The 23,305-nt window shown below is 36.4% G+C and overlaps 1 protein-coding gene across 1 annotated transcript in view; it reads right to left on the reverse strand.

The window, feature by feature from the left end:
* ELP3 (elongator acetyltransferase complex subunit 3) overlaps positions 1–23,305 on the reverse strand; it is a 109,423-nt gene that overhangs the window by 75,140 nt on the left and 10,978 nt on the right. Inside the window, exons 4-7 of the mRNA XM_059372634.1 lie at positions 14,870–14,940; positions 13,994–14,057; positions 12,548–12,616; positions 9,546–9,700 (exon numbers count right to left, since the gene is read on the reverse strand). Of these exons, the coding sequence (XP_059228617.1) occupies positions 9,546–9,700; positions 12,548–12,616; positions 13,994–14,057; positions 14,870–14,940 (359 nt within the window). The remainder of the gene's footprint in view (positions 1–9,545; positions 9,701–12,547; positions 12,617–13,993; positions 14,058–14,869; positions 14,941–23,305) is intronic.

Consider the following 23,305-nt stretch of genomic DNA (forward strand, 5'->3'; position numbering starts at 1 on the left):
GTTGGTGGCATCACAATTCCGGACTTCAAGCTCTATTACAAAGCTGTCATCATCAAGACAGCATGGTACTGGCACAAAAACAGACACATAGATCAATGGAACAGAATAGAGAGCCCAGAAATAGAACCTCAACTCTACAGTCAACTAATCTTCGACAAAGCAGGAAAGAATGTCCAATGGAAAAAAGACAGCCTCTTCAATAAATGGTGCTGGGAAAATTGGACAGCCACATGCAGAAAAATGAAATTGGACCATTTCCTTACACCACACACAAAAAGAGACTCAAAATGGATGAAGGACCTCAATGTGCAAAAGGAATCCATCAAAATCCTTGAGGAGAACACAGGCAGTAACCTCTTCGACCTCAGCCGCAGCAACATCTTCCTAGGAACAACACCAAAGGCAAGGGAAGCAAGGGCAAAAATGAACTATTGGGATTTCATCAAGATCAAAAGCTTTTGCACAGCAAAGGAAACAGTTAACAAAATCAAAAGACAACTGACAGAATGGGAGAAGATATTTGCAAACGACATATCAGATAAAGGACTAGTGTCCAGAATCTATAAAGAACTTAGCAAACTCAACACCCAAAGAACAAATAATCCAATCAAGAAATGGGCAGAGGACATGAACAGACATTTCTGCAAAGAAGACGTCCAGATGGCCAACAGACACATGAAAAAGTGCTCCATATCACTTGGCATCAGGGAAATACAAATCAAAACCACAATGAGATATCACCTCACACCAGTTAGAATGGCTAAAATAAACAAGTCAGGAAATGACAGATGCTGGCGAGGATGCGGAGAAAGGGGAACCCTCCTACACTGTTGGTGGGAACGCAAGCTGGTGCAGCCATTCTGGAAAACAGCATGGAGGTTCCTCAAAATGTTGAAAATAGAACTGCCCTATGACCCAGCAATTGCACTATTGGGTATTTACCCTAAAGATACAAACGTAGTGATCCAAAGGGGCAGATGCACCCGAATGTTTATAGCAGCAATGTCCACAATAGCCAAACTATGGAAAGAACCTAGATGTCCATCAACAGATGAATGGATCAAGAAGATGTGGTATATATACACAATGGAATACTATGCAGCCATCAAAAGAAATGAAATCTTGCCATTTGCGACAACATGGATGGAACTAGAGCGTATCATGCTTAGTGAAATAAGTCAAGCAGAGAAAGACAACTATCATATGATCTCCCTGATATGAGGAAGTGGTGATGCAACATGGGGGCTTAAGTGGGTAGGAGAAGAATCAATGAAACAAGATGGGATTGGGAGGGAGACAAACCACAAGTGACTCTTAATCTCACAAAACAAACTGAGGGTTGCTGGGGGGAGGGGGTTTGGGAGAAAGGGGTGGGATTATGGACATTGGGGAGGGTATGTGCTTTGGTGAGTGCTGTGAAGTGTGTAAACCTGGTGATTCACAGACCTGTACCCCTGGGGATAAAAATATATGTTTATAAAAAATAAAAAATTAAAAAAAAAAAGTAGGTAAAAGTAGGTAAAAACAAAACAAAAAAAAAGTAATCTAACTGATATAAATAAAGTAGGAGAAATATGTGATCATCTGAACAGATATAGAGAAGTCATTAGACAAATGAATTAATGATAAAACCTCTCAGCAAACTTCTTCAATCTAATAAAAGTGCCTACAAAAAACCCCTCAAGATAAGATAAGAAAACAAAGTCCACTTATATTTAACACTGTCTTAATGTCCTTGCCATTACAACAAAGCAAGATAAAGGATGCAAATCCAAAAAGAAAAATTAAAGCCTACTGCATTTGCAAATTAAGTGATTGCTTATGAAGAAAATCTTAGCAAATTTACAAAAAGAGCTTTTAGAACTAAGTAGTGAATTTATTAAGGTAATATGATACTAGGTTAATATACAAAAACCAATGATATATCTATATACTATCTGTAAAAAATCTGAAAATGAAATTTTTAAGAAGTTCAATTTCTTTTTTTTTATTTTCTTTTTTATTTTTTATAAACATATAATATATTTTTATCCCCAGGGGTAAGAAGTTCAATTTCTGTAGCATGAACAGACACAAAAATATTTTGGAGTAAATTTAACAAAAGGCTAATAAGAGCTCTACACTGGAGACTTCTACAAGGAATTAAAGAAGATCTAAGTAAATGAAGAGATAGACTATGTTCATTGATCAGAAGACTCAATATCATTGTCAATTTTCTCCAAATTGTTTTATAGTTTTAACACGATCCCAATCCCAACACACTTTTTAGTAGAAATTGATAAGCTGATTCTAAACTTTAAGTAAAAATGCAAAGGAACTAGAATATGCAAGACAATCCTGAAAAACAATGACAAAGATGACTCAAACTACTTGTCTTCAAGATATACTATGAAGCTACCATGATCAGACAGTATGTTACTGGCATAAGAACTAAAAAATGGATCAATGGGACAGAACAGAGCCCAGTTCCACATTTATAGTCCATCAATTTTTGACAAAGCCACCAATATAATCTAAATGGGAGAGTTTTTATGGGAAAAATGGGGAAGTTTTTAAAAAAGTAATGTTGAAACAAAAAAATGGGGACATTTTTAAAGAAGTAATGTTGAAACAATTAGATGCCTACCTATAAGGGAAAAAAGAAACTTTGACTTACTTCACACTACATATAAAAATTAATTCAAGATGGATCACAAGCCTGAACAGGCAAGCTAAATATAAAAACCTAAAACGAGAACTAGAAGAAAACACAGGAGAGTATCTTCTTTTCTTGGGAGTAAGCCCAGGTTTAATAGAGACAATACAAAAGCAGTAACTATTAAAGCAAAAAACTGCTACATTAGACTTCATCAAAATAAAAACTTCAGCTTAAAGTTAATCTTAATATAATAATACTCAAGCCACAGACTGGGTTTTCGTATTTGTAAAATACAGATCTAGCAAAGGACTGGTATCCAGGATTTATAACAGTCCAATAAAAAATAGGCAAAACATTTTAACAGACACTTCACGAAGGAAGTATACACAGAAAGCATAAGCACATGATAAAGTGTTCATCATCATTAGTCATCAGGAAAATGCAAATTAAAGCCACAATGAGAAACCATTACACACCTACTAGAATGGCTAAAATTAAAAAGACTGACACCACCATGTTGGTGAGGATGTGGAAAAACCAAATACTCATACATCACAGATCAGAGTACAAATGATACAACTACTTTGGAAAAATGTCTGGCAGTTTCTTAAAAAATTAAACATAGATGTAGCAATTCTACTTCTAGCTTACCCAACAAAAATAAATGCAGTATTCACACTAAGACTTGTATGAGTATGTTCACTGAAGTTTTATCACAATAACTGCAAACTGGAAATAGCCCAGGTGTCCACTGATAGAATGGATAAGCTGTGGTCATGCATACAATGGAATACTGCTCAGCGCAACCACTGAAATACCCAACAACACTGATGAATCTCCAAATATTAAGCTCAATGAAGAAACCTTATACAAAACAGTATATGGCTGTATGGAAGGGGGAAAAAGGGGAATAATGGTTGCCTTTGGGAGATACAGTTGAGAATTTACTGGGAAGGGGCATGAGGAAGATTTCTGGGATGACGGTTATGTTCTATATCATGACAGCGTTTTGATGCACAGGTATATATGTTTATTAGAACTCATCAAATGATACACTTAAGATCTTTGCACTTCATTGTATGTAAATGTACTTCAAAAGAAAACACAGTGGACTATATATGGAAAGAAATGTACTGAAGCCTGCAACATTTTGAAATACATTAAAAATAAAAGAGGGATCCATGGATGGGTAGAAAAAGGGATAGTTGGATAAGTATGTGATAAAGGAAGTACTGCAGAATCCAGGTGAAAAGCATGTAGTGCTCACTGAAAAATTCTGTATGTTGGAAGAAATACAGCAGCTAATATGACTGAGATCATATTTTAGGTTGGACTGCCAAAGTTAAGGATCCTGGTCACCATCCATGAAAATCTGGTTGATCAAGGGAGGAAGCAAAAGAGGTCAGTATATAAAGTGAGGGGTGAGGAATATATTAAAGCCAAAGACCAGAAATGCATGAAGTCTGAAGTGTGCCAGAAAATAAAGCCCAGGGCAGCAAGGAAGAAAATAATCACTTTCAAGCCCTCTGAGGTTGCTTTTGCTTTCTTCCTAACTTCTGCAAATCTACGAAACTGTCTTGTAGGCCTGGTACCCAGCATTATCTAGCACACCAGCTTTTCCAAGACACATAAGGACACAGCTGGAGGATTTAAAGTCATTGATGAGGGGCAAAAAGAGGAAGAAACGGAAATGAATTAAAAATTCCACTGGGAGAAGGTATGACTCACCCACTTCTTGATGGGTAACCACCCTTTGAAATTGCATCTTTTAAAAACAGCCAAAAAGCATTAAAGATTAAATGTAAAACTGCTACTGGGCAGGACTGATTAAAAAGGAATAAAACTATTTTAAAAGGTTATTCTGAGTTATTTGGCAATATTTGCATTCCAGTGAATGGGTGACTCAGATCCTACTGCCGGTCCTTTTCATCTCCAAGCTATGATTTTTAGAGGACAACAGTCACCAGAAGTTGTTGCTCTCTGGAGACAACTGGAGTTTTAGTCTAGCTGATAGAAATGAGTGATTATCACTTTGCTTGATTTAATGCACCTTGACAGAAACCACACCTGCTTTGTCCTTGAACTCTTTTACTCAGTTTTCCAATTTTTCTATTTGCAAGGATAGATCATACTTTTTGCTACTAACTTGCTGTAAATAGAAACCAGGTTCACTCTGGGGGGGCTTTTCCTTACCTTAACTTTTGATCTTTTAAGTAAAAGCAAAATTTTGATCAGGCTTAAACATGGCTTAAACTTTGATCAGGTTAGACACTGAATAACAAAGGAGGGTAACATGAGGTAACTGCAATTTGAATGAAGACTTTTAACCTTAAACATTATTACGGACTCATCTGTCACGATGTAATTTTTAACTTAATTTGAAATTAAGCTTTTAAATTAAAACCTCTGCTGTGCTAACTAAAATCAGTATTGCATATTTGTACTCAGCAATAATAAACTAACAGCAACGAACATTAAAATAAACATGAAGCTCATTACTTAACGTCTGGGAAAGTTCAGCCACACTGGGTAACCCAGCCAGTCTTCACAAATACCCTTAGTGCAAGAGAACATAGAAAACAGAGAGGTAAAGAGCTCATCCAAAAATTTTTGAAGAAAACACATTATGTTCAAAACACATCATCTCTGGGCTGCTCTTTATTTCACAAAATGTTAACATTTGAGAATTGTCTTCTAGGTCTCTAGTTCTATAGCACAATCCAGACTGCTATTTCTTTAAACTATATAACATTTTCTGAAAAACTAAATGCCATCTTTAAGTATGGTAGCAAAAATGTAGTAGTAGCAAAAAATTTACCTCAAACAAAATAAGATACCACAAATCAGCTTTTTCCAGATTATCTCATAAAAGTATAGAGACCAAGAGAAAGAACAAAACATGTCAAATGTAGGTTGCCATGATTTGGTGTAACATTCATGGATGGTTTTATGGCTCCCAGATTGTACTTTTATTACTTCCCAAGAGCTGTTCATGAGATTTGTTGCAATGAAGACTCAAATCATATATAAATTTTCATCTGGAAGTAAAGTGTTTGTTGCCCTCTTGAGGCAAATTCAAGAACAGAAATAAAACAACGCTGGCTTGGCCTAGTCCATTATAGAAAGAGGCTTCCTTCTCCAAAGGGCTTTTTCTACAAACCTATCATGCTCTGAAACTGGAGAGTTTTAATATAAACTCTATTTTCACAGACAACTTATAAAAGGCACTAGAATATTTCTGCAAAAATAAAGCTAAAACTTCATACTAAGAATAAAGCAAAATTTTAAAGTTTCAACTGATAAAAATGTCAAACTAGCTGCATCCTAAAAATTAATTATACAGATCTTCAGTCAACTTAGCTTATATGGCCCAGGGGACTCCAACTATACACTGCGAAAAGTTTTGTGACAAACTTTTATGAAGGTTGGGAGGGTGGGGCAAGTCCAAGACAGTCTACTCCGTTATACTTAGCAAATAAGGTCTTCAACACGAGAAGAGCTGCACTGAGAAAAGAGTGTGTAATATCTAAGTGTGGGTAGAAAAATTCAATGGTCTTGACAGATTATCCTGTTACAGAATTCTCAGATTTAAATGAATTTTAGTAATTCTGAAGTACAGTTGCCATTTCAATGTCATGGGGCTTTGAACAAATTAATGTTGTTTCCTCTTAAATTACATTTTATTTTAAGCTATCACCTGATTTTCAGCATTAAGAAGAATGGGTTGGACTACATTATTCCTCTAAAGTTTCAAAGATTTCAGTGTTTTACTAAGCATGACTTATATTCATGAATGATCAAGATTTCAAATAAGCAGTAAAAATATGGTCATCATCTCATCTTCCTACTAAAGGTCCTATAGGAGGAAGAGATCACACTAGCCAGCTGTTATTAAAAGTCTAGATTCATGGACATAGAATTAACCCATCACATTCTCTAGAACCAATCAAACAAAGTAGGTTCCTCACACACTCTCCCAGTTGCTGAACTCTATACAGATGCCTCAAGATACCCTTGATAGCTAAGGGGACAGGGAAAGTAGAAAGAAGACAAAAAGTGTCCCTAATCTAAGAGGTTGCCCTACCTGTTGTTAGCTGTCAGTATTTCACCTACAGACTGATCATTCATTCAAAATGTATTCACACATATACTTATGGCTACTATGTGCCAAGAACCATTTTATTTATAATACCTTAGGTTCATTCAAACTTTGGCTGCACTTACGACTCTACAAAAAATTCTCTAAGAGGGGCACTATTTGAACAACTTTGTCCTTACCTATGTGACCCTCCCTCCGCAATATAAAAGAGAAGCCAGAAAAAAGCCTGAACACAGGAAGAGGAGTATTAAAAAAAACTCCAGAGAGATCCTATTTCTTCCAATATTTTGAAGTTCTAATGATGTACACACATGTGTGCTCATATACACATAGACACACAAACTTTCATACATTTTTTGTATCTAGCACAGTTTCTTGCATTAGAGCAAAGCTCAGGCTCTGAAAGCAAAGCTGACTGGTTTCACAGCCTCACTTGGCCACCAACTACCTGTGTAATTTTGACAAGTTGCTTAATCTCTGTACCTTAGTTTCCTTATCTGTAAAACAGGGGTAGTTTACATACTTAACTCAGGATGCCTGGGTGGCTCAGTTGGTTAAGTGCCTGCCTTTAACTCACGTCATGATCCATGGGTCCTGGCATCTGGCTCCCTGAGCAGGGAGCCTGCTTCTCTCACTCCCTCTGCCCCACCCCCTGCTTGTGCTCTCTCGTGCTCTCTCTCTCTCAAATAGGTAAATAAAATCTTTAAAAACAAATAAATACTTAATTCAAAGGTTTACTGTAAGTTTTAAAAAAATGAATACTTACCACAATGCCCAGCACATGATATACAAACATGAATGTCCTCCTTTATCCCCATCTGCCATGTCTCTTCCTCCTCAGCTCTAATGCCCGTAATAACCATCATCACTCTAATATCTCTTCCATGCATTTACATTTTCTAAGCATTTACACATATGTCCCTGCATTTACATTTATGTGCAGGTACACAAAACTGACGGGATCCATACTGTAAGAACTGGCTCTAAAAATTGCTTTTTCACATAGTATATATACCTCAGAGACTGATAACTTTATCATATTAGGTGATCTTATCTGTCTGCATGGCTACAAAGGCCATGTATAGGTTGATAACCCCCAATTTTGCACTGCCAGCCCAGATGTCTCTTGTACAATCTACCCAAATCTCCACTTGAATGTGCCTTAGATATTTCAAATTTAACATATCCAAAGTAAAATTATTGGTTTTCTCCTATATACCTGCTCTTCTCTGTCTTTTTTCATCTCAGCATATGGCCCCACCCATCAACCATTTCCTATAACCAAAAGTTGGGTATCGTGCTTGATTCTTTCCTCTTTCTTACCCCCAACCCAACCCAAAGTCCTGTCATTTGCAGCAATAAAACAGAGTTCTAATCCATCCTCTCTTCTCCATCATCACTGCCACCACCCTCAAGTGAGCTATGATGGACATAATAGTCTTCTATCTGGCTTCTCACTTTTACTCTTGTAATCCTCCAACCCATTACCCAGACAACAGACAGAATGACCTCATCAACCTGAATGTGTCACTCTCCTGCTTAAAACCATCTACTTTCTACTGCATTTCAAATAAAATTTTGGCTCCTCAAAAGCATTATATTTTCTGGCCCATACGTATTTAACTTTGCAAGCTCACCTCATAATTATTCTCTCCTTTGTTCACTGGAGTCTAGTCACAGTGGCCTCCTCTCTGTTCCTAGAAGACCCCAAGATCTTCCCCATTTCAGTGATTTTTGTCTTGTTTTTTCTGCTCTTGGCCTAATTATTCCTTATACATTGGGTCTCAGCTTAAATACTACCATGTTGTCCAGAGAATAATCTTGTTCTTTATCATAGTAGTCTATTTCTACTATAGTATTCCTGTTTATTTGTTGAACTAGTAGAAATAAGCACCTCAAGAGTGAGGACAACATCCTTATTCCTAGTGCTGAACGCAGCACACAACACCTAGTGGGCCCTCCATAAACACTGAGTAAATAAGAGGGAATAGCATACAGTAATTAACTAGGTTTTCCTGAAACTTCTGAAAATAAAACCTACTTTCAAACCTACTTTTTAAATAACTATATATAAAACTTCTTCTTCCTGCTTAAAAACTGAGATATGATATATCAAAAGAATGTATAATTCTCTTTTGCTTTATCAACTACAATGAATAAGTCATCTCATTCATGAATAGAAATTATTTAGTAGTTAATAATAAATTATTAAATAATAATCACTTGTTTCATTGATTTCATGGCAGCCAGATGTTTTACATAAAGTGTACCCTCAGTGCTCTTTTTGAGTGGTTTAAAGACTCAACTAGTTTAGTTTTAGTTTAGTGGTTTAGACCAGCCTATGGTTGAAAAACCTTCAGTGATTTTATGAATCGTTCTTTCTCAGAGGATACTAATGTCAGTGAACCATATGCACTTATTTAAAAAAATAATTTTTTCAATGAAAACAGTCCTTTACCACAAACAGACATAACTATGAGAACTAGGAATGCGTAAGGTGATGGATGCTAATTAAGCTGACTGTGGTGGCCATCTCACAATATATGTAAGTCTTTATTCTGTACACCATAAATTTTACAATGCTGTACATCAATTATATCTCAATAAACTAGAAAAATGTATTTTAATTATAACCCATCAAAAATATGCAAATAAAATGAACAAAATCTACCACCGCCCCCGCCCCCCTGCCCCACCAAAAAAGAACTAGGAACATAGATGTAGAGCAGAAGGAATTCTCAAAGGCTGCGGCTAGGAGGATAAGCTGATAACCATTCTGAAGAATATGGTAAAATAAGGATTTCTTACTTGACTGCCTCGTAAATATTGTTGGAGGTATGTCCTGATAAGGCATCATGTAAATTTCGAATAAAATAATCTCTGTATTCTTCTGGAAGGGCCATAAATGTTCCACCCATCACAATAAACTCCACTTTATCCACACTGTGACCAAGTTGTTTTAACTGAAATACATATAAATTCATCAGCATTAGACATAGTCAACTACCCTAAGGAGGCACTGCGAATTTCTAATTTTATTTTGGAGCATTTTCATCAGTATAGTTTAAAAATGAAAAGCAATTGAACATATTTAGCAAATTCTGTGGATTAAAAAAATAGACTCCAGAGTCTGAAAGGAAAAAAAATTCTAGCTCATGGAGGGAAAGGGAGAATTATAAAGAATCAGAAAGAAGCATAACATCAATACATATGTGGGAATTTAAAAACATGGAGAATATAAACTAGAAAGCAGGAAAGGCAAATATAATAATACAATACAATATGCAATATAATAAATATTTATTTCAGAACTTGTGGTAAGCTTTGGGGACAAAAAAGATGACTATATGCAACATAATCAAGACTTGATGCCAATGGAAGAAAAAGAACACTACATTACAAAGAAAAATTAAGAAGGCAATTTTAAATCAAAACTTAGAAGTTTTAAATCAGTTGTGAAGATTAGGAGCACAGGTAGCACTGCTCTCTGGAGGAAAAAAGGAAAATAAAAGTCTGATAAAATATGAAATAGTATCTCTCTCTAGGGGAGAGAATAAAACAGATTTTTCATTTTGTCAGCCATAACAAGCCAAGATTCTAAATTTTAAAAAACGGGTATTTAAATTTCTTAGGTTCCTCAAAAAATTAAAAATAGAAAATCAGTATGAGCAATCCCACTACTAGGTAGGTACCCAAAGAAAAACAAAAACACAAATTCGGAAAGATATATGCACTCCTCTATTTACTACAGCATTTTTACAATAGCCAAGATGAAAGCAACCCAAGTGTCCACTGATAGACAAAGGGATGAAGATGTGGTATATATATATACAATGGAATATAAATCAGCCATAAAAAAGAATGAGCTCTTGTCATTTACAAAAACATGGAGGGAACTAGAGGGTATTGTGCTAAGTCAGATAGAGGAAAAACAAATGCCATATGATTTCATTTATATGTGAAATCTGAAAAACAAAAACGGATAAACAAAAAGCAGAAAGAGCCATAAATGCAGAGAACACACTAACGGTTGCCAGAGAGTAAGTGGTGAAGGGATGGAAAAAATGGCTGAAAGGCAGTAGGAGATAACCGGCTTCCAGTTACAGAATGAATGAGTCACGGGGATAAAAAGTACAGCATAGAAAATATAGTCAATGATATCGTAACAGCACTGTAGGGTGAGCATAACAAATATACATGTTGAACCACTAGGCTGGATGCCTGAAACTAATGTAATATTGTGTGCCAACTACACTTCAATTAAAAAAAATTTCTTGCCATATTTTAGGCTTGAGAAAAACTGGGTCAAGGGGACTACCAAATTATGAACTCAAATTAATGCACTGTGTAAAGGATGTCTACACTTAATATGGACAAAAAGGCACCTTTTAAAATGTTTGTTTCTCAGAATGGCAGATAACAATTTATGCATATGTATATCTTTATGTATGTTAATATTCATATATACATACACATGCACACACAAATATGTATTTGATAAAATGTGTATGTAAGTGTGTACACACACACACACACACACACACACACATAAAGCAAGCTTTCTATCTGGGAATACACAACAAAATCATTCTGGTAGCTTTTTCAAAATATCTTGCCAGAACCGTAAACGTATAAATTGAACTCTAAAGGTGAAATGCTGGCATATGTTTTGGAAAAGATACTCAGGTGATTCAAGTGCATTTACAGTTAAGAAAAGAATCATTGCTTACAGTAGTTTCTTTTCCTTTTTTTTTAATTTTATTTTTTTCCAGTGTTCCAAAATTCATTGTTTATGTTCTACAGTAGTTTCCAAATCTTTTAAAACCCATTCCCTTTCCAGTAAACATAAAAGTTTCATATGCTATTGAAACATTTTAAATGAATTAAATGCCACAGTTAAAAAAGAAACTGAAGCAACGGTCAGCTTAGAAGATGCTTTTCTAAACTATGTAGGTTCCACCCAGGCAGGGGTCCTTTCCTACAGCTGACAATCGTGATGAACATGTGCTTGGGTGACAGTGAAGTGAAAAATCTGAACTGGCTGGCATTCACTAATACTAGTTAAACAAACACAGAAATGACTTAAGGACATGAATGTATTACTTTCCATTGGAGATTTCGTAGTTGCCCTATCAGATATCACTGTAAAAATTAATGGTCACACTTTTTTAAGTTGGATAAGTTCAAAATAGAATTATAAAAGAGAAAAACTATATTAACATTTGGATTTCCCAAACAGAGCAAGGCTGTTGACATAGGACTTGTTTTTAATTGGTTATATTGGAGTATAATTTACATAAAATAAAATCAATTATTTTTTAAGTGTACAACCAGATGAGTTTGGTTACGTGTTTAGAGAACTTGTTTAGGGTTGTGTAATTACCACCACAGTCAATTTCACAACTCTCAGAAGTTCCTCATACCCTTTTGCAGTCAATTCTCTATTCCCACCCTGGCCAACCAGGCATGGTACTTTTTATGTGGCATATGGAAGCAAATATTCAATCCATCCACCTACTATCTAAGGACTTCCACATATCTACATCTGTAAATTTCGTCTGGTAAATGAGTTTGTACAATTTGAAAGAAACTTAGAGAATATAAAACCTTAAAGCAATAATAGAGTCACGAAAGGAAGTAGCGTTTCTGACCTTGCTGGGTATTGCAAACGAGTCTCCCTCCTTCAGATGGATATTTAAACTTACCAAGGGGAAAGACACTCTTTTAGTTATTTCAGGTTCAACTCAAATCAAACAATAATACCTTCAGTGTACAAAAACTGAATTTAAAAATTCTTTTTAAAAACTTACCTGTTCTATTCGGTGTCTTGTCTGTAGATAAGGGTCATATCTAGCGCGGATAGCTCGCATGGAGGTTGGCTAAGAAAAAAAGAGAAAAATCTCCTGCTGGGCCCACATTCAATAAAAATAATAAGTAGTTTCAAAAGGACTGTATTAAAAATAAACTTCTTTTGTGCTCCTTCCTTTTTCAGTCTTGTTAGGGATCAAACTAATGTTCTGAATAGCATCTGGCTAGCTCCTACCCAACTGTCTTAAGTATCTGACCAGCAGGGCATCTCCTTGAATCATATTTATCTTTGTGTAAACACTTATGAAACCTCCAGGGTCACTTTCTGCTAGAGCAGAAAGGGATGGCTAGGGGACAGAAATGAGAGGGAGCTTTTTTACTGAATAATTCCTTTTGTATTTTTAACAATTTGAACAATGGATAACAAGTAAAAAGTGAAATCCCATATATAAGAAAACGTCCAGTGGTTTGCTGGCTGCTGACCTCTTCTGCAGAGGCTCACTGCTTCAAAAGCCTGCTTGCTGTTCTCCTGCTTGCACCCTGTCCTTACTCTAATCCTTACCCACACAGCATCAAATGATCTTTTTAAAACCCTACACTGGAACAGACCATCCCTCTGCCTTAAACCATAATGGCTTCTCATGACACCTGTAATAAAATCCAAACTCTCCGAGCAGCTTACAAACTCCCTATGTCATCTGTCTTTCCAATCTCATTCTTCCCCTTACCCATAAGTCCTGGTATACCCCACTGTCATTCCTGCTACAGCTCCTTGTTCTAGATATCCTCCCCGCTGGGAACGTTCTCTCCTGATATTCCTGCATGGCTCCTTCATGTCATTCAGGAATTCAGTCCAAATATCATCTCCTAGACAGTCACTTGCCAGCCACCAAGGCTAAAGTACCTACTCAGCTTCTACAAATCTAACTCTATTTTACTTCTTGGCTTAGCATTTACTAGTACCTGATATTTTCTTCTTTCTTCTCTATCTCCATTAGAACGTAAATTCTGTAAGATCACGGACCTTGTCCATTTTTCACTGCTGTAGAGGCAGTATAATGTGGTGGTAAGGAACAAAGAATTCAAAACCTGGCTCTGTCACACTTAGCAGTGTGTCTCTGGGCCTGATGTTTAGGACTTCTAAGCCTATTTCCTTATTCATAAAACCAGGATAATAACAATATCTACCTTTAAGATGCTGCTATATGGTTTAAAGTTGTAAAGCACTTGGAATAGTTGACATATATAACAAATGCTTATATAAGTATTTTTCTAGTGACTAGAGCAGTATATGTAGATAGTCAGCAAATATTTGATGAATGAACAACTTCTATCTTCAGGAGAAAAATATAAAATTAAAAAATTTAAGAAAGCCAGTACTTCTACAAGCACACTATAGGTCAAAGTACAATGTTACACTTCCTCAGGATGACTTCACATCACTTTACCTCATATCCAGTATAAGACTGGGTTGAATATTCAAAATCTGAATCTGGTCCACCAGGGCAGTATCTGCCAATACAACCAAAGAAGGATGTCAGATACAAAACTCAGTCCAACAGTCTAGATCAAGTATCTGCAGTCTCCATAAAATCCCGAGAGCAAACAAGCTTCATTTTCCAATCCTAATAGAAGGGTCTATCTTTGCAGTATCTACAACTAATTTATTTTCTATGAACAAGTAAACACAGGAAACATATAAGGAACATTATATGTCTACATTATTGTAGTCGTTTTCAGAATGTTGCAGTCACTGCTATTTTAGAGGTTTAAGCTTTTAGGGACAAGTAAGAGGATTTAAGTTTTCCTAGGTTTGGAATGATACAGTGCTCTCGGTAACTACACTTAGGAAAACCTTTCTCTCATTTAATCTTCCTACCTAGAATCATGCATATTCTTCTGCCTATTTTTCCAATTATCTAAAATTAAATGTTTAAAGGTTATTTATAGTTTATATATTTATAGTTTATTATAACTTTGTAATGATACTTTTCTGATCCAAAGTCATTTTAAATTTCTGACATTTAGAATTTAGGCAGCTCATATTTCCATGTTTCATTTATGAAGTTGACAGACTGTCACTCTTGAGTTCTATAACTTAAGTATTTTTTTGTTTACTGCAACAGATTAAAATCTTTATATGTTTCATTTTTAAAGCAGTGAAACATCCTATCAATGGCTGTTTGTTTCAAAGAACTAACTTATGAATCTACTGAACCAAAGTTTTAAATATTAACCAGCATACACTGATTAAGATTCTAGGGGGTTAACTAATTCATTTAAAGTACACATGCACACAACTTATGAAAAGCATCCACACTTACACACATATATTTCCTGTAAAACTGATGTGTGGGCATCTGTGGGGTTTGCACATCACAGCCACAACAGCAATCTACAAAAAAAAATTAATAAAAAAGTTATCATGGAATAATGAATATAAAATCCTGGAGAGTGATTATCTCACAGAAGGAGGGAAATGAATGCAATCAGGAAATGGTACATAAGGAAAGATACAAAAAAAGAAAATGGCTCAAAAGGGGCTTCAGTGTATCTGTAATGCTGTATTTCTTAAGCTGAGCAGTAGGTGTAAGGGTGACCTCTTTTGAGTGTTTTAAATCTCTAAAATACACAAATGCACTTATATACTAGCTTGGATTATATTTTACCTATAAATTAAGTGAAAAATAAGGAATTAATACTTTTCAAAGTCAAAGTGATTCCATTCTCTCACTCTCTTTATTTTACTAAAATAGCCTACAAGAAAAAATTACTTTGTGCATTAAAGATATAAAATTGTATCTAAGCCTAATCTTTGTAACTCAACCTCCTCATGGAAATATTGGACCTCAATATTTAGAGCACAGTATTAAGCTAGGAGCTATACTTCAGAGTGTGTGCAAAATATTCTCAGAGGGGTCTGTCAGAGCCTTCCTGATCTGAGGACAGTATGTGCCTCAGAAAGGAGGTGATGACAGAGATAGAAGTATGGTTACATACGTGGGGAATTGGCCAAATAAGGGTATAGACTAAGGTGAATGCAAGCCAGGTTTCTTAGTATTGGAGAAGGAAGTTATAAATATGAAAAGGGAGAGAACTTGGATGTGATAGAAGGTATTGCTGTGAACTCACAGTTTTCAATAAGTATACTCATATACAAATAAATATAAATGTTAAATGTGTTAGTATATGTGTATCCACATACATATGTATGTATACATACATATTTCCTAGCTTGGCTCACGGACATGGGCTAGGAGCAGCAACACCCTAATATCAACGAGTGTATTAGCACTCAGATCTTGGTTTCTAAATACCTTTCTCCACTGAAAAAAAAACCAGCAGTCTGTGGAGAAACAGCTGATTCCAGACATGGAGCAAAGAAAGGACAAAATGAACCTGGAACATTTTATTAGAACAGAAAGCTAGAAACTGCTCGAAAAATGATGGGGACATTTTAGAAAGACACAGAAACCAGCCTAAAGGCTCTCACTGGTCAAATCAGGAATCATCTGTAGTCAAAATAAATAATGATAGTAACAGATTATAACCATCAAACTGGAAATCATTAAACCATTCATACAAATAAATGAATGAGTAAACTGAAAATGTGATAAGGAATTCAAAGTACTTCACTGCACAAAGCTTTTTTTTTCTTTTCCTTTTTTTTTAAGATTTTATTTATTTGACAGAGAGAGAGAGAGAGAGAGATCACAAGTAGACAGAGAGGCAGGCAGAGAGAGATGGGGAAGCAGGCTCCCCGCTGAGCAGAGAGCCCGAGGCGGGGCTCGATCCCAAGATCATGGGATCATGACCTGAGCCGAAGGCAGAGGCTTTAACCCACTGAGCCACCTAGGTGCCCCCTGCACAAAGCTTCTTAATTACAAAATGGAAAAGATTAACTTTACAGAGGAGAAGCCTAGGAGATGCTAACTTGCTCAAAGTGGACAATATTGGAAAGAAGAATAAAGACGAAGGTATCATGCTCCCTGATTTCAAATTGTACTACACAATATGATACTGGCATAAAAACAGACAAATAGATCAACAGAACAGAAAGTCCAGAAATAAACCCCTCATATATGATCAGTTAATTTACAACAAAGGAACCAAGAATATACAAGTGGGGGAAAGGACAGTCTTCTCAATAAATGGTGCTGGGAAAACAGTACACCCACATGCAAAACGACAAAACTAGACCACTATCTTATATAATACGCAAAAAATTAACTCAAGATAGATTAAAGACTTGAATGCTAAGACCCGAAACCATAAAAACTCCTAGGAAAAAAACACAGGCGGAAGTTCCCTGACATTGGTCTGGGTGCTGAAGTTTTGGAACTGACTCCAAAAGCAAAAATAAGTAAGTGGTACTACATCAAACTACAAAGGTTCTGCATAGCCAAGTAAACCATCAACAAAAGGAAAAAGCAACCTACTGACTGGGAGAAAATATTTGTAAATCATATATTCAATAAGGGTTTAATATCCAAAATACACTACAAACTCAGCTCAATAGCAAAACTACATATGATTAAATAATGAGCAGAGGACTTGAACATTTTCCCAAAGACATACAGATGACCAGCAGACACATGAAAAGATGTTCAATATCAATAATTATCAGGGAAATGCACATTAAAACCATGAGATATTACCTGTTAGAATAGCAAACTGAAACGAAATACTACCACCCACCTATCCGAATGGCCAAAACCCAGAACATGGACAATACCAAATGCTAGCAAGCATGCGGAGCAACAGGAATTCTCACTTTTGGTGAGAATACAAAATGGCACAGCCACTTGGATGACAGTTTGGCAATTTCACAAAGGTTTAGTTTTATGGATTATGATATAATCCAGCAACCATGCTCCTAGGTATTCACCCAAATGAGTTGAAAACTTAGATGTACACAAAACCCTTCAAACAATGTTTATAGCAGTCCTGTTCATAATTGCCAAAAACTGGAAGCAACCCAGATGCCCTTCAATAGGTGAAGGGATAAACTGTGGTACATTCAGACAATGGAATATTATTCAGTTCTAAAAACAAATGAGCTGCACCAAGCCACTAAAAAGATGTGGCGAACCTTAAACGCATATTGCTAAGTGAAAGAAGCCAATCTGAAAAGGCTACCTACTGTTTGATTCCAACTACATCTTTCTGAAAAAGGTAAAACTACAGAGACAGTAAATAGATCAGTTTGCCAGAAGTTTGGAGCAAAAGAAAGGATGAATAGAGGAGTTTTAGGGAAGGGAAACTAATCCTCATGATCTTGAAATGGTGGACACATGACATTATGCATTGGTAAAACCCACAATACAGGGGCGCCTGGGTGGCTCAGTGGGTTAAAGCCTCTGCCTTCGGCTCAGGTCATGATCCCAGGGTTCTGGGATTGAGCCCTGCATCAGGCTCTCTGCTCCGCGGGGAGCCTGCTTCCCCCTCTCTCTTTGCCTGCCTCTCTGCCTACTTGTAATCTCTGTCTGTCAAATAAATAAATAAAATCTTTAAAAAAACACACACACACAAAAACCCCACAATACACACTACTGTGAGTATTATAAACTATACTTATAAACTATAAGCTTCACTTAATAATAATGAGCAATATTGGTTCATCAATTTTAACAAATGTGCAAACCAATGCCAAGGGCAACCTGGGCAGGAAGGAAAGGAAGTTTAGGGGAACCCTGCATACTTTCTGCTAAATTTTTAGGTAAACCTAAAACTGCTCTGTTAAAAACAGGAAAAAAAAAAATAACACACACATAACAACAAAGCAGGGTAACATCAGGAATAAAAGCACGAAGATGGGGTGCCTGGCTGACTCGGTGGATTATAAACGTCTGCCTTTGGCTCAGATTGATCCCAAGGTCCTGGAATTGAGTCCTTCAACAGGGAGCCTGCTTTTCCTAATGCCTCTGTTTCTCTCTGTCTCTCATGAATACATAATCAAAACCTTTAAAAAAAAAAAAAAGGCATGAAGATCAGGATGCATAGCAGATAGGGAATAACAATCACCTGTGTATGTACTTCTGGTATTTTTGTATTTTTAATTTTTCTTTTTTTTTTTTTAAGATTTGTATTTATTTGACAGAGATCACAATTGGCAGAGAAGCAGGCAGAGAGAGAGGAAGGGAAGCAGGCTCCCCGCTGAGCAGAAAGCCCAACATGGGGCTCGATCCCAGGACCTTGAGACCATGACCCGAGCCGAAGGCAGAGGCTTTCACCCACTGAGCCACCCAGGTGCCCCTGTATTTTTAATTTTTTGAAAGTTTTTATTTTTGATTCCAGTTAGTTAACATTCAGCATTGTATTACACGTTTCAGGTGTACAGCACAGTGATTCAACAATTCCATATATCACCTGGTGCTCATCACAACAAATGCATTCCTTAATCTGATTACCTATTTAACCCATCCCACTAAACCCCTCTCCTCTGGTAACCCTCAGTTTGTACTATATACTTCATGGCAGTTTCCTAATTTCTCTTTCTTTTTTTCCCTTTGCTCATTTATTTTGTTTCTCAAATTCCACACGAGAAGAATCATATAGTATCTGTCTTCTTCTGACTGCCTCATTTCACTTAGCATATCTCTAACTCCATATATCTATGTCATTGCAAATGGCAAGATTTCCTTCTTTTTAATGACTGAATAATATTCCATCATATGTCTGTATCTATATATCTCACAACTCCTTTATCCATCCATGAATTGATGGATAATTCATCAATATTATCCATAATTTGGCTATTGCTTCCATAATTTGGCTATTATAAATAATTCCACAATAAATATAAGGGTGCATGTTCCCCTCTGAGTTACCGTTTTTGTATTCTTTGGGTAAATACCTGGTAGTGTGATTACTGGTTTGTAGCGTCGTTCTACTTTTAAATTTTTGAGGAACCTCCATACTATTTTCCAGTGGCTACACCAGTTTGCATTCCCACCAGCAGTACAAGAGGGTTCCTTTTTCTCCACATCCTTGTCAACACCTGCTATAACTTGTGCTGCCACTTTTAGCCATTCTGACAAATGTGAGGAGATAAATCATTGTGGTTTTAATTTGCCTATCTCTGATGGTAAGTCACTATGAGCACCTTTTCATGTCTTTCGGCCATCTAGATATCTTCCTTGAAGAAATGTCTGCTTATGTTTTCTGCCCATTTTTTATCCATTTTCTGCCCATTTTTATTCCATTTTAATTGGGTGGACATTGAGTTGTATCAGTTCTTTATATCAGATATGTTGTTTGCAAATATCTTCTCCCACTCAGTAGCTTCTTGTTTCCTTTGATGTGCAGAAACTTTTTATTTTGATGTAGCCACAATATCCCCATAATAGAAGATATATCTAGAAAGAAGTTGCTATGGCTGATGTCAAAGAAGTTATAGCCTGTGTTTTCTTCTGGGATTTTTATGGTTTCAAGTCTCACATTTAGGTCTTTAATCCATTTTGAATTTATTTTTGTGTATGGTGGAAAAAAGTGGTCCAGTTTTCTTTTGGCTGCCTGTTGCCGCCCAGTTTTCCAATACCTGGTTTGTTGTCTTTTCCCCGGTGGATATTCTTTCCTGCTTTGTCAAACATTAATTGACCATACAGCTGGACGTTTATTTCTGGGCTTTCCACTATGTTTCACTGATCTTTGTGTCTATTTTTGTGCCAGTATCATGCTGTTTCGATTACTACAGCTTTGTAATAGAACTTTAAGTCTGGAATGGTGATCCCTCCAGCTTTGCTCCCCACTCCCCAACCAAGGTTGTTTTGGCTATTTGGAGTCTTAGTGATTCCATATGAATTTTAGGATTGCTTGTTCCAGTCCTAAGAAAAATGCTATTGGCATTTTGATAGGGATTGAATTAAATGTGTAGATTTTGGATAGGATGGAGATTTTAACAATATTTGTTCTTCTAATCAATGAGCATGGGATGTCTTTACATTTCTTTGTGTCCTCTTTAATTTCTTGCTTTAGTGTTTTGCAGTTGCCAGAGTTCAGGTCTTTCACCCCTTTGGTTAGGTTTATTCTTAGGTATCTTACTATTTTTGGTGTCATTGTAGATGGGACTGGTTTCTTAATTTTATTTTCCTTAGATTTTATTTCTTTGAGAGAGAGAGAAAGAACAGGGACCGGGGGAGGGTATGGTAGGGACAGAGGGAGAAAAAAAATCTCAAGCAGATTCCATGCCGAGCATGGAGCCTGACATGGGGCTTGATCTCATGACCCTGCGATCATGACCTGAGCTATAATCAAGAGTCAGATGCTTAACTGACAGCCACCTAGGCACCCCTTAATTTTGCTCTCTGATGTTTCATTATTGGTGTATAAAAGTGCAATAGAGAGAGAGCACTTGGGTGGCTCAGTCGGTTAAGCGTCTGCCTTTGGCTCAGGTACTGATCCCAGGATCCTGGAGTCGAGCCGAGCCCTGGATCAGGCTCCCTGCTCAGCGGGAAGCCTGCTTCTCCCTCTCCCACCCTCCCTGCTTGTGTTCTCTATCGCACTGTGTCTCTCTCTGTCAAATAATAAATTAAATCTTTAAAAAAAAAAAATTGGGTAGAATTTGCCTGTGAAACCATCCAGTCCTGGGCTTTTGTTTGTTGAGAGTTTTTTTCTTAACTGATTCAATTTCTTCGTTGGTGATCAGTCTCTTGAGATTTTTCATTTCTTCCTGTTTCAGTTTTGGTAGTTTACATGTTTCTAGGAATTTATTTCTTGTACACTGTCTAATCTGTTGGCATATAGTTTTTCATAATATTTTCTTGTATTTCTATGATGTTGGTTATTTCTCCCGATTTGTGATTTTGAGTCCTTTCTCTTGTTTTCTTCTTGATAAGTCTGGTTAGAGGCTTATCAATTTTATTGATTTTTTTCAAAGAACCAGCTCCTGGTTTCATTGATCTGTTCTATTATTTGCTTAGTTTCTGTATCATTTATTTCTCCTCTAATCTTTATTATTTCCTTCCTTCTGCTACTTTTAGGTTTCATTTGTTCTTTTTCTAGCTCCTCTGGGTGTAAGAGTAGGTTGTTAATTTGAGATTTTTCTTGCTTCCTGAGGTAGGTCTGTATTGTTACTTCCCCGTTAGAACTGCTTTTGGTACATCCCAAGGTTTTGGAATATTGTGTCTTCATTTTTATTTATCTCCATGTACTTTTAAATTTTTTATTTCCTGATTAATCCGTTCATTGTTCAGTAGCATGTTATTTAGCCTCCATGTATTTGTAGCCTTTCCAGATCTTTTCTTGTGGTTGACTTCTAGGTTCATAGTGTTATGGTCAGGAAAGATGCATGGTATGATATTCTTGAATTTGCTGAGGCTTTTTGGTGGCCTAATATGTGATCTTTTCTGGAAAATGTGTATTCTGCTATCTTAGGATAGAATGTTCTGAATATATCTGTTAAACCCATCTAGTCCAATGTGTCATTGAAAGCTACTATTTCCTTGTTTCTGGTTGGATGATATGCCCATCAATTTAAGGGGGCTGGAAAAGCCCTGTGTTATTATTGTTATTATTGCATTACTATGGTTTGTCATTTATGTTTGTTATCAACTGTTTAATGTATCTGGATGCTCCCATGTTGGGTGCATAAATATTTACAATTGTTTTATCTTCTGTTGGATTGTCCCCTTTATTATTATATAGTGTCCTTCTTTGTCTCGTATTACTGTCTTTGTTTTAAAGTCTATTTTTTTAAAGGATTTTATTTATTTATTTGACAGAGAGATCACAAGTAGGCAGAGAGGTAGGCAGAGAGAGAAGAGGGAGCAGGCTCCCTGCTGAGCAGAGAGCCCGACTTGGGACTCAATCCCAGGACCCTAAGATCATGACCTGAGCCGAAGGTAGAGGCTTAACCCACTGAGCTACCCAGGCGCCCTTAAAAAGTCTATTTTGTCCAATATAAGTATCACTACTCCGGATTTCTTTTGATACACATTTGCATGAGAGATATTCCTCCATCCCCTCACGTTCAGTCTGCAGGTGTCAGTTGGTCTAGAATGAGTTTCCTGTAAGCAGCATATAGGTGGGTCTTGTTTTTTAACTCATTTTGTCACCCTGCGTCTTTTGGAGAATTTAGTCCATTTATATTCAAAGTCATTATTGATAGATACGTATTTATTGCCACTTTATTCCTTGTTTTGTGGTTGTTTCTGATGTTTTTTCTGGTCCTTTCTTCTCTTTTTCTATTTCATGGTTTGCTAGTCTTCTTTAGTGATATATATGGATTCCTTTCTTTTTATTCTTGGCATACCTATTATTTTTTGATTTGTGGATACCATTAGGTTTGCATGCATATAGCCATCTATATTAAGTTGATGGCTGTTTGAGTTTGAACCCATTCTTTACTCCTCTCCTCCCTATGTTTTAGCTATATGGTGTTATATTTTATATCCTTTTATCTTGTGATTTTCTACATAACCAAATTTTTAACATAAATATTCACTTTTACGGCTTTTGTTGTTTTCTACCTTCATATTGTCACTTTTGATCTTCCTTTCCACTCCAAGAGTCCTCTTTTTTTTTTTTTTTTTTTTTTTTTTTTTGGTTAAGATTTTATTTATTTGAGAAAGACAGAGTAAGAGACAGTATGAGAAAGGGTCAGAGAAGCAGACTCCCCACTGATCAAGGAGCCCAAAGCAGGACTCGATCCACGGACTCCAGGATCATGACCTAAGTCGAAGGCAGTCTTAACCAACTGAGCCACCTGGGCACCCCTATCTGGGAAACTCTTTATCTCCTCTTTTATTTTGAATGATAGC

Source organism: Mustela nigripes, chromosome 1, assembly GCF_022355385.1.
Source record: "Mustela nigripes isolate SB6536 chromosome 1, MUSNIG.SB6536, whole genome shotgun sequence".
Taxonomy (NCBI): Eukaryota; Metazoa; Chordata; class Mammalia; order Carnivora; family Mustelidae; genus Mustela; species Mustela nigripes.